We start from the raw sequence: 12,917 nt of genomic DNA, 5'->3' as shown, positions 1-12,917 counted from the left end.
ATTTCTTCAAGTTTATATTTCAATTCTTCTATTGCTTTTAAGCTGTTGCCACTATACTTTTAAGTTCTAAGAGCCTCTTCTCTAAATGTTCTTGTTTCATGGATCTTCTATTACTTTTTTGACTTTTTTCTCTCTGCTTTAGCTACGTTTTCTCCATTTCTTTTTTTTTTCTGTTTGTTTTTTTAAACTTGTTTTTTTAAACTTCAAAAACCATCTTATAGTGTTTTTTGAAGTGTTTTGTGGTCACCGATGTTATTTTACATTGTATAACAAAGTCCTAACTAATGGATTGGGGTACATTATATATTCAGATTGGGCTTCTTGACTTACAAGCCTCCTAGCAAGGCGATACTTAAAACTGGTGGGTTTCACTGGCAGAAACCCCACTTGTTAGTATCTTTTGTTTTGGGCTTCTCAATTTCCCTAAGGAGTAATCTTCTAGTCACCTGCCTAAGGCATATAAACCTGACAGTAAGCATTCTGGAAACCCCGTGTTCTCACTGCTCCGTATGAGGACTTTCAATTAAATCCTAATCTTATCAAGGTGCTTACTTCCTTCTCAGCTACGCTAGATATCCGGAATCTTGCCAGAAGGTAAACTTCCAGCCTTCATACTGGTGTGTCAAGGGCGGTGGACTGGCTGAGTGGGCTGGACAAGATATAACTACATCTTATGTATGTTTGCAATCAACTGCCCTATTTTCAACCCCACCCAGAACTTCCTCCTTCAGAGGTGATGGATAGCCCGATTCCCGAGTCTTCTGCTGATCTGCAGTGTGAACTAACTTTCACCTTGTTGAATTCCTCTATTTGGGGACTTGCCACCGTGGGGGAACCTGAAGTTGAAGTTAGCTACCACTTGCTCATCTTCTTTCCATCTTCCATGACTTTATTGGCATTTCTCATTTGCTGTTGTCTCATTCTTTTTTTCCTTGAGGGTTTATAGCATTTCAATGTCTTTACTATTATTTAAGGTTCTGAAAGAAAGTAGAGGTAAAATGTATTCTGTCTGCTGTGTTTCATGTCCTCAAAACATGTGACCCCTCACCATGACTGCAGCAAAGGAAGAGAGAGATGGAAGGACTCCCAGGGGCTTTACATGGCCCAGAAGTGACACATATTACTTAGGCTTAGAGCCATTTGGCCAGAAAAAAGTCACAAGATACCATCTAACTGAAAGAGGTTGTGAAGTGGTTATTCCATGTGCTAGGAAGGAAACTAATAATGTTGACAGCACATTTATTGATTTGTTACTATATGTGAAGCATTGCACTATTACACCTATTGACATAAATCATACTCATGAAATCTTTGGAGACAGCTATTTATTTATATTACCTTTTTATATACAAGGAAACTGAAATGCAGAGAAGTTAAGTAAGTCACTCAAAGTCAACAGAGAGTGAGGAACAAAGTCACTATTGAACTCACACATCCTGACTCCAGAGCCTTCAGACTTAATCACTGAGTCATTTTGTCTCATATTTAGCTAATCCAAAAAAGTTTATTAGGGAACAATTTTGTGCCAGACACTGTGTTTGCTACAGAGAAAAAAGGTGAAATAATTTATATCAAAACGCTAACCGTATTTACCTATGGGTAGTGAAATCTTATGTGATTTTTTTTTTTTCTTTTCTTAAGCTCTGCTGTATTGTCTGATTTTTTATTTTAAAAAGTCCACATAATTTTATAACCATTGAAAACTATTTCCATTTGAAAAGTTAGTGGATGGGAATTTGTGGTTCTGGTACTTCAGGAATTTGTTCGGGGATTGGAGACACAATAATAATGACGTATCAAACCCTGGTGAAGAATAAAAACATATTCATTGAGTCGTTGTGGATTCAGAATTTCTCTGCCAGGCAGCCTAGGGAGAAATGTGAATCTGGTTGTCTGATGTATAGAATTTTTATAACAGGAGATAATGGAGTAGGCCTCCTTTGGAAAAATACACATGCTTTCAAAGCTTAGTGCCATTTCAGGGGACACTTCTTGAGATCATTGGGGAAAAAAGCACATGGCCTTGAGAAGAGAAGGAAAACATGGATAACTACCCATTAACCATAGCAGGAGACTCAATGCTAGCTCTTAGCGTGGTGGCATGCCCCTACCAGATTGTCTCACTGTGAACTTTCTTGTCATCTTTAAAGCTATGGGCATGCCTTAAGTGCTCAGTAAAGACATATAATTGATTGAAATTAGGATAGACCTATTATTAATTGAAATTATGATATAAACAAATATTTCCACAGCAGAACTTTCCATTCTTTCGGTAGTCCTATGTCAATTATAGTACTTGGCACTTAGTAGGTGCTTTAAAATTCCTTGTGAAACAAAAAATATGACCTTCAAGGAAGGACCATGAATCTCTAGATTATCAATGCACAATTCAATCTAACATACAATTGAGAATATATAACCTAATGATTATACTGCATAGGCAGAATACCTTCTATATTCTCTGAACCACCCCTCAAAGTTGCCTGGATGGCACAAAAGAAAAAGGGGGATTCAGAAAATCTTCCTTTAACATACAGGATTTTATGAGTCAAATTTCGGGGAAAATCTGACTCCGTGTGGACTTCCATTCTGTATGTCATGCTTCTTCCGTAGGCTCGGCTTGCATGATGTCAGGAGTTCCGGAAGTCGAAATAGCGTGGGGGTCATGGATCCAACATTGACTCATACTGAGTGGAAGAAATCTACACCGAAGACTGGATGAGATAATTTGGTTGTGAGTGGTAGGGATGTGACTGCTGATCAAAGAGGAAAAGGGCAACCAAGGTGTAAGTTTTGTCTTACTGACTACCTACTCAGTTAAGGCTGAGGATAGCATGAGATGTGATTGAAATCTTGCTGACGCGTAATGCACAACCATAGCCAGTTTTCAGAAAGAAAGTCTAACTGAAAAGAAAAAAGAAAGTTTCAGCCCCTCTGCTTTAGCAACATGGTCACACCTTGGCTCCTGGTGGCTTTGTAAAACTTCTAAAGGATATCTCAGTGGTGAATTTTTCTGCAGTCTCAGTATTGGACGAACCAACAAAGTGTGAAACCTCTAGTTTGCATGTGCAACATAAGGTGTTTTACAGGAAGAAAAGGGAGAGAAATTTGTTTGCAAAGTTGAAAAGACAGGAAAAGATCATAAAAGGACATACTATTGTGGTGACAACATTCTGAATCAAAGAATTGCATGTTGGAAGATGAAAATCTAATAGCAGATGATTCACTTCCAGCCTGGGAATGCAGGACTAGCTACATAATTTGTAGGAACCAGTGCAAGATGAAAACGCAGGCCTTTTGTTAAAAAATTATTAGGAATTTCAAGAAGGTGATAACAGAGCATTAAGTGAAATGTGGGCTGTTCTAAGTTCAGGGGCCTGACAGAGTAGTAGTACACGTTGCAGGACCATGAAGTTTGGTCTGCTGGAATATCTAGCCAAGAATTTCAAAATCTTTATTTGTATTATTACTATTTTTTAAGGAATTACAGTATGACTACTATCTCATAGCTTCTGCATGAAAAAAGTCCCATAAACCAAAGCCTGAAAGGATGTAATTATTTGAATTTACATATCTAACATAGTTAGAGGCACATACAATAATCTTAATAGATATTGATCAATCAGGGGATGGGCTGATTAAGGAAAAGATCTTGGTCCTAGACTTAGCTCTGTATTAATCAGTTGGATGAATTTAAGCAATTGCTTTTCTGGGTCTTTATTTACAAATCTAAAAAGTGAGGGGATAGATCATAGATAATCTCCATAATTTCATATATCCATGTTTGATCATGCCATCAGGAATTACTAGAGCTTGGTTTTAGTCATGTAGTTACTAAGACTAAATATCTAGTCTTTTTATAAACATATTCTTAATATTATCTGTTATTTTGGTAAGGCATTCTCAATTTTCAAATGCCCAGGCAGCATATAATTGCCTATTATGGATCCCATTATTCTTAACTGCTTACCTTTAATACTACATTCCAGTGGATTAATCAAGGAATAGGAGTAATTCATTTTTACTCCTTTGCAGAAAGTTGAGTATGTTCCTTCCAGTGACTCAGAGTCTGGCCACTGGAAGGTACTGGGTGCCTGCAGTGTATCTCAGGCTTGGATTAGGTTTCGCCCCACATCACTTTGCCATTCTACAAGCATATTCTCTGGACATAATTTTCCTTAAGGAGAGCTATGAATACAATAGAGCTTTGTGTGCAACCATGTGATGTCTACACTCTTCACTTGCTTAACATGAGGTGTTGGTCCCACAGAAATGTTTTGATCTTATTTGTTCTTTGGGAAGATAGCCCCTCAAAGAGCTTTCTGCCTTTTTTCACATAAAATGATGCATGGCATTGTCTTAGTCAGTAGGTATGAGCTAAAGAGAAATAGAGTCATTGTTTGAACACTAATCATAGATTTTATTTAATTATTTATTTATTTAGAGACAGGATCTTGCTATGTTGTCCAGGCTGGAGTACAGTGGCACAATCATAGCTCATGACAACCTTGAACTCCTGGGGTCAAGAATCCTCCCACCTCAGCCTCCCAAGTAGCTAGGACTACAGGTGCATTCCACCACGCCGGGCTATTTTTTATTGTTTTGTGCAGATGAGGTCTTGCTATGTTGCCCAGGCTGGTCTCAAACTCCTGGCCTCAAGCAATCCTCTAGCCTTGGCCTCCCAAAGTGCTGGGATTACAGGTGTGAGCCACTATGCCAGCCTGTAAATCTTGCTTCATACAGGTTAGTTCTGATAGCATTGGGATTAGAATTTGAGAGCAAATAACACAAAATAGATCCTTAAGCAATCATGCAAGTGTATATTTATTCAGTGCATTGAGCAAAGCTCCACACTAAAATGTAAATGTTTTAGGGATGAGAAGTTTCATTGTAGAAGCAATGAAACAACTTCTGATGTTAAGAAACTCAGTATAACAGGGGAGAAGACACATTGGTAACTAATTCTAATAGAGATTAAGGAATCAGGACTCTGATAAAAGTATAAACCAAGACTTGTATAGAAAATATGAGATCAATTTGCAGGAGGATAATATTGGGAGAACTCATGGAGATGATCCTTAGCCTGGGTTTGGGTGGATGGGTGCCATGCTGAGGGGTACAGATGGGAAGAAAGGGAACTCAAGACCGAAGAAACAGCATGAACAAATGTTCAGGGTACATTTTTTAGACAAGACTACTTGTCCAGTGTGCCAAAATAGCAATAGATAACTTTTATTGAGTGACTATTGTATACCAGGCAAAATTCTTAGCACCTTTTGTGGATCATCTGATTTAATTTTCAACTGAAGCTTATTATTAAGCCCATTTTACAGATAAGGAAACTGAGTCATAGAAAAGTTAAGAAGTACAGGTAGAAATACAAGGTGGCTTGGAACCAAAGAGGCGAGGGACTGCTGTGCCACCCAGAAGTGCTGTACTTCATAAATAAATTAGCAAGGCAGGAGAAAGAATCCTAATTTTTTTGTATTTGAAAGGATAAGAAACAAAAAGTTAAAAAAGGATTATCTATTATCAATGATTATCTGGAACAATTCATCGTCTAGAGCTATCTTGCCTAATACAGTAGCACCTAGATACATGTGCCTATTAAGCATTTGAAACTGGCTAGTCCAAATTGAGGTGCACCATAGGTATAAAATGTACATTAGATTTCAAGGATTTAATATGACAAAAGAACGTAAAATATCTTATTAATAATGTATATTGGCACATATTGTAATGGAATTTTGGTTTAAATATAATATTTTTAAGAATTATTATTACCATTTAACTTTTATTAATAGGGCTACCAGAAAAATGTACATTTACCTGTGTGGCTTGTCATATATTTCTGTTGGGCATTATTGGTCTAGAGTAATTTGAAACTTGTGGTAGATATTTTACTAACCAAGTCTGATGAAGGACTTCCTCAACCACCTTGGTCTTTTAACCACATTTTTCCTTGCTTTCTGGTCATTTGCAAGAAAAATTTTAAAAGGCTCCCCCTTTGTAAAGGTTTGAGAGGCCCTAGAATTTCCTTTTTCACTTGTTCCCAACCACAAACAAATGATCAATGTGCTCTGTGGATGAGGAGTCAACGTTTGACAAGGGCAAAGAGGGGAGACGCCAAAAAATTTCCAGTCCTTGAATGGTGTGAAGTAAAAGTGCTTTCAAAGAATGGCACAGGTGGGCATAATGGGTCTGTCTCACCGTCAAAGGACCCAAGAAGTTGAAAGGAAACTCTAACTACAACACCAAAATGCCACAAAACCATAGTTATTAATACAAACTAGCATCCCCGCCTATCTGTCACCATCTCATCTCAAAAAAAAAAAGTGTGAAAATACGTAATCCTGATGAGACTTCAACTGGTATAAATACCAGCAGCAAAAGGAGATACAGTACATTGTTCTGATCACCGCCAGATCAGAAATTAGAGAAGAAGGATCAGCTCAGTCCTTTGGACCCGACCAACTTGTCACAGGAGCTACTGCTTGCAACTTCTTCGGCCTCTCTCCGAAAGAATGAATTACACAAGTTATATCTTGGTTGTTCAGCTCTGTATCCTTTTGGGTTCTTCGGGCTGTTACTGCCAGGGTGCATTTTTTAAAGAAATAGACGACCTTAAGGAATATTTTGTAAGTATGACCTTTTAAGTATACTTGTTTGTGGTTGAAAACGACTAAACATTGAGTTACAGTGGGATCTCTGATAGGCTGTTACCTCTCCTCCACAGTCATTTTGAGACGAGTTGGTGTTATATTTTGCTAATTGTTGGCTGGATGAGTTTCTTGACTAAATTTATTGCTTTAACCCTCTGCTCAGTTTGTATAGAGAGTTAGAGGGGATTCATGAATCTTCCGAAAGATGGGGATAGCATAGGGATAAAACATAGTGATGTTGATAATTTTGTGATGAGAACCCATTCAGTTGTGATAAGTCAAGTCGTATTCATATTGAAAAACTGATTGGCTATTAGTTTCTGATTTCCCAGACTAAGATGAAAGTGACAGTAAAAGGTTAAGATTAGCATTAACCCCAGTAATAGGAAACAATTTACGAGTTAAAGAAAAAGAAGGTAAGGTCCTTAAAGCTTTGGCTTAAAAAAAATCCCTTACAGATGTTTTTCTTCAAAAAGTGATTTCAAAATTCTACTGCTCCATCTATATTACCTGTGACTTTCTTTTGAACTCAGTCACTAGCTGAGATTTTCTGAGATTTTGTAAGAATTAGGATTCTGGCTTAGGAATTTTTAAAGTTTTATTTTATAAATTTCTTTTTAAATTTTATTTATGGTGAATAAAAATAGTTTCATATTTTAAATATTTTATTATTTGTCCAATATGAGCTATTATAATTATAGCTGTTATAATACTGTTCAAGCATTCACAATTGATTTTATTCTTGCAATGTAAAATCCAATCTCTCTCCCCCTAAAACATGCACACACACATTTGGAACTATCTTTTAAAGTAGACTTAATAAGACCCTAAAAGAAGGTATATGTTAGGCAGATATATAGAAACCTCTCTGTTGAGGGGGCAGTATTTATAGTGGGATGACTTAGCTGTTTTTTGGTTTGTTTGTCTGTGTTACTAAGCTTGAAAATACTTTCTTTATTTTACTATAGTTTTTTGAGACACCTGAAGTATCATCAGCCTTGTTGAGTTCATTTGTGACATTACAACTTAAGGGTTATACTAGAAAATAAGAAAGCTAAAAGAGCATAATAGTTTTTGGCTATATCAAACATAAAAGCTTTGGGGAATACTTATTGTTAGAACTAAACAGAAAGGTTGAAAGGAAATTAGTAAATATTGCCAGCATCTGACTTCAATCAAACTTGAAGTACATTTTAGGGCAATTTATGAACTGATTGTAAACTGATATTTTTTCTTTTCTTTCTTTTTCAGAATGCAAGTGATCCAGATGTAGCAGATGGTAGGAATGTTTTCCTAGATATTTTGAAGAAATGGAAAGAGGTAAGCTGAATATTGCCATTTGGCTAATTTTCCCGTTGCTTATTTTCTGATGGATAAAGTCACATCATCCTCTCTTTGTGCTCCTTTCTCCCAAGGAGAGTGACAAAAAAATAATTCAGAGCCAAATTGTGTCCTTCTACTTCAAACTCTTTGAAAATCATAAAGACAACCAGACCATCAAAAAGAGTATGGAGACCATCAAGGAAGATCTGATTGCCAAGCTTTTCAATGGCAGCCGCAGCAAACTGGAGGACTTTCAACAGCTGACTAAACTTTCGGTGAGGCTATTTTAATTGTGTCTTTGTTTTCATTGCAGAGGCTCTTGCACAGCATTTAATTTCCAGAAACTAGAAATTAGCTATTTAACAGTTGCTAAAGCTATGGAATCAAGCCATGGCCAAAACCCTGCCTTGCTTATTCCATTGGTATTAGTGCATTGGATGACTTTATAAAATCAGTATGAGAATCATTTACATGTGTAATTTGGAAAAATGCTGGCATTTTAACTATAGCATGAAGATAGGTGAATGGACAAATCCAGTGAGGAGGAAGTAGGTGAAGAAGTAGGGGGAGTGTCTAGAAGCATTTCTTTCATTGTGATTTGTTTGTGTGTTGGAAACTCTTGCCTTAGATGGGAGGTCACACATCTTAGTGGAAAAGGCAGGGGAGGGGCTGAGAAGATTCATGTTCTCCTCCCAACTCAGCCACCAAGGAACTGTGTGGCCACAGATGAATCACATGCCTGGCTGGGGCTCAGTTTCCTCATCATAAAAGGAAGCTGTTGGGTTCACTACATAAGTTCTATAGTTCTTGGCTCTAAAACTCTATGATGCCATGGATAGAAAGTGAGAATGAGATGGGAGAGAGCCACAGACTTTGAGGAGGCCCTGGGGCATCCTACTGCAGGTCTCAGGTCTGCCCCTCAGATTGTGCAGTCCTGTTAGAAGTGAGGAAGGTTGCTGTGTCTTTGTTTTCAGGGAAAAAATAGGCAGACTTTACACCTTATGATAAGGATTATTCTATCAACTTTCAGAGTGTTTTAGCTGGAAAAATATTCCAGGTCTTATGGCTGCTAGGTCTTATTTCATGAAATTGTCTCTAGTCTTTTTATGGCTTCTATAAGCTGAAAGATAACTTTGAAGCATAAAGACAGATAACATTTTCCAAAATTTTATCTAGGAGACAAAGGCCTCCATACTCCTTTGTGTTTGGCTTTAATATAAATGGGCTCAAATGAGAGGGATGGGGTCTTAGCATTTGTGCCCAGCTTCCACTACACCTAGGTCTGCCTCCCGCCCCTCTCCTGTCAGCCCCAGAAACTGAAGGGACACATGGCAGCAAGTCTCCTTTGGCCATTGGCTAGAGACTCAGGAAGCACCTGCCCCTAATCCAGGGCTGCTTTCGGCTTGCTGTTCAGTCATGGATAAGTCTCTTAGTCTCTTGGTGATGTTTTGAACGCTGGAAAGTAAAATTTGTGACTTGCAAACACACAGCTGTTAGAAAACATTTTTTACTCTGTAGTAAGCAGGCCTTAAAAAGTGAAAAAAAAAATTCTGTTGGTTCTGTCTTTCTGGAAGCTCCAGACCTTCTGCTTCATGATGGGCAATCTCTAGTGAGCTCTTAATTCTTGTCCTCTTTGGCTCAATTGCTAGCATATTTTAGTTATGTTATACCCTTTAATGATTAGTTCTATAGCCTAAAATCTTTCTAATCATTCTCAGAAATGTGGCAAGGCGGCCACAGTGTTTCCAGCACTAGAAAGAAATGTAATAGCAGAGCCAAGAAGAAAGTAAATGGTCTGCATTTCATCAAGCATGAAATCACCTAAATGCCCTATTGGTTAGAGTGAGGAATTGCAAATAGTTCAGTTTGCTGGCATAGAAGGAAGGGCACGAGAAAAGTTGTTGTAAATCCTAATTTTAAATTTTATTTATCAGTAAGCCATGTAAATATGATTAGTGCTTATTTTTAATCCCAAGCATGGAAACGATGAGATTGACTTAATTTGGGGGAAATTAAAAATTATAGTTTTCACTGGTCTTGGATTTGGTGTTTTACAAAGCGCTTAACTTACAACAGTGATTGTCAGACTTCGGTGGGTATCAGAGTCACGTGGGTAACTTAGTGACTGCACAATGGCATATGTCTTCTACTTCATGCACCTGAGTCTCTTGAGTTCTTTATTGGGTCTCCATATTAATCTGCTACACACAAAGGTGAGAACTATTGACCTACAGTAACTCAATTGACATGCACCACAAAGATTAATTAAAATATAAGGAAATAGCATTGGTAGATTGATGACATGAAGACATTATTTAGATGAGAAAACAGAGGTTCAGAGAAGCTACGTGACTGGTTCAAAGTCAGAGCTATTGTATGCATGGGATTCAAACCCACCTTTTAAAATCCACTCCACATGAGGGCTCTTTTCACTATATAATTCTGAGAATTCTGTAGCAGTAAATTTAATGGTATATAATGTGCCCCACTGTATTATAGCACAACTAGCAATTTAGTTATAATTTTTAGTCTCAACTGCTGAAGAAATAAATACTATATATTAAGGTATTGTAGTGCTAGTCAGAATCCACCTCCCCCCCCATCCCTTTTTTTAAGGAATACTTCCATTTTCATTGACCGTAACATTAACAGAATATCCCGATGGCTGTGTGCCTGAAGTTAATTTTGCTGTTTTCTTTCCCAATAGTTAAATGACCCACAGGTCCAGCGTAAAGCCATAAGTGAACTCCACCACGTGATGAACGACTTGTCGTCGAGAACCAACCAAAGAAAGCGAAAAAGAAGTCAGATGCCGTTTCGAGGTCGGAGAGCATCCAAATAATGGTCATCTTACCTGCAATATTTGAATTTTTAAATCTAAATCTATTTATTAATATTTAACTTTATTTATATGGGGAATATATTTTAGACTCATCCATCAAAGAAGTATTTATAATGATAACTTTTATGTAATGAAAATGAATATCTATTAATATATGTATTATTTATAATTCCTGCATTCTGTGACTATTTCCCTTGACCCTTTGTTTTCTGACTAATTAGGCAAGACTATGTGATTACAAGGCTTTGTCTCAGGGGCCAACTAGGTAGCTGACCTAAGCAAGACCCTGTGAGTTGTGTGTTTATTTCACTTGATGATGCAATGAACACTTATAAATGGAATGACACCATTCATTTGCTGTCTACTTGAGAACATGTCTGCATTCTGAGCCACTGCTTTAATGGCATGCCAGCCAGCACTTGAATGTGTCAGGTGATATGACCTGTGCCCTGATGAAAGCATAGCATCTCAGGAGATTTCATGCCTGGTGCTTCCCAGTACTGTTGACAATTGTGACTGTGCCCAAATGGAAAGTAACTCATTTGTTTAGTTTATCAATATCTAGTATGTATGAATAAAGTGTATTTTCACAACAATTTATGCTGCGTCAGACTTTTTCTTAGGACTGGAGTGAAGGAACAACCGGCTAATGAACCAGTAGGAGGAAAGTCATTTTTAGTTGTGGAATTCTTAGAGTTGCATTAGGCCCCATTAAAAGTGTGCATCTCTCCACTGGCAATTTGTTGGCTTTCACTTTTCCAGATGGCAGCTCTTTGAGCTATCTTTCCAAGATATAGATTTAATTATGTCACTATTCAATTCAGAGCTTCTGCTGTGGAATGTAGTCCAAACTGCTTAGCTTGGCACATAAAGATTTATTTCTACCCCTTCCTCCATCTCCCTGCTCCTTCCTCTATCTCAGCTTCTCCCCCTTTCCCATTCCTGGGCAAACCCCATTGGGTGGACGTGGGACAGTGGGTGTAAGTAAGCTCTAAGGAGAGAGACCACAGTTGAAATCCGGGTTATGCCATTACAAGCAGTGAGACTTGTAATGAATTATTTATGTTTTCAAAGCTTCAGTTTCCTTGTCTGAAAAAAGAGAAATAATTTTGCCTTCCTCATAATATTGTGCTGAGAGTTCATTCTCCAACTCAAGAACTATTGGAGTACATATTACGTGCCTGGTGCTATTGTAGGTGCTTGAGATACCTTAGTCAACAAAACAGACAAGGATCCCTGTCTTTGGGGAATTTGAAATTGAACAAGGAGGGAGGTAGACAATAAACAAAGCACAGTATGTAAGTTCGTGGCATGGTATGTTAGAAAGTGATTGGTGCTGTGGGAAAAAAGGAAAAGGGGGGAACTAGGAACACTATGTGGGGATGGGTGGGTAGGTTAGAGGTTTAAATAGAGTGATTAAAGTTGGCCTCATTGAAGAGATCACATTTAAGGAAACACTTGTAAGATGCAATTGCCATTTGGGTTCCAGGCCAGAGGAGTATCCTTGCAAAGGCTCTGAAGTGGAGATTTGCCTGGAGTGGTGGAAGAACCAGCAGACTGGTGTGGTGGGCCCAGAAGATGGGAGAGAAAAACAGTCACCACTTGAGGGGGCTGCAGGGGAAATAGTGTCCATAGGGGAGAACCACTTTATCTTTTGAGTAGGAGGAAGTTGAGAAGATGATGGATTTGGTTAGTGCCAGACTCTGAATTCTAGAAGACCCAGTGAATCAGGGTAAGAGAAGAGATCATAAATGGGAAGGTGCTTAGAGAGGTGTCATGAGTCTGAGACATTTTATGGTCACTGCCATAAACAGGGATAATGGGTACAGTGAGATGAGTTCTACTGGCTTCAGAACATGTGGTGGTGGCAAGATTGTGAGTGGCAAGGACAGAGAGGGTTAGGCACCTGGGGCTTCCTCCTCAACGTCTTTGGGGGTCCATTATTCAGCCTACCATAGGGAAGCAGCCTGAGGTGGGTGGTCAGAGCTTCAGCCTAGCAAGGAGGTGCCCATGTGGAAGAATGCCTTAGAGTGGGTGTCAGAACCCAAGCAAGATGAGGAGAATGTCTGTGTAGTGGGGAGGCCCAGCAT

The 12,917-nt window shown here is 38.3% G+C and overlaps 1 protein-coding gene across 1 annotated transcript; it reads left to right on the top strand.

Annotated features, from left to right (window-relative positions):
• The first annotated feature begins 6,409 nt into the window (after nt 1-6,409).
• IFNG (interferon gamma) lies at nt 6,410-11,411 on the top strand. The gene is made up of 4 exons (XM_012782352.2): nt 6,410-6,638; nt 7,914-7,982; nt 8,078-8,260; nt 10,693-11,411. The coding sequence occupies exons 1-4, from the start codon at nt 6,525-6,527 to the stop codon at nt 10,825-10,827; spliced, it is 501 nt and encodes a 166-aa protein (XP_012637806.2). The 5' UTR covers nt 6,410-6,524; the 3' UTR covers nt 10,828-11,411.
• The last annotated feature ends 1,506 nt before the right edge of the window (nt 11,412-12,917 follow it).

This window comes from Microcebus murinus, chromosome 10 (genome assembly GCF_040939455.1).
Source record: "Microcebus murinus isolate Inina chromosome 10, M.murinus_Inina_mat1.0, whole genome shotgun sequence".
Taxonomy (NCBI): Eukaryota; Metazoa; Chordata; class Mammalia; order Primates; family Cheirogaleidae; genus Microcebus; species Microcebus murinus.
Note: the sequence above shows the minus strand (reverse complement) of the source record. Positions and strands in the feature narration are given on the sequence as shown.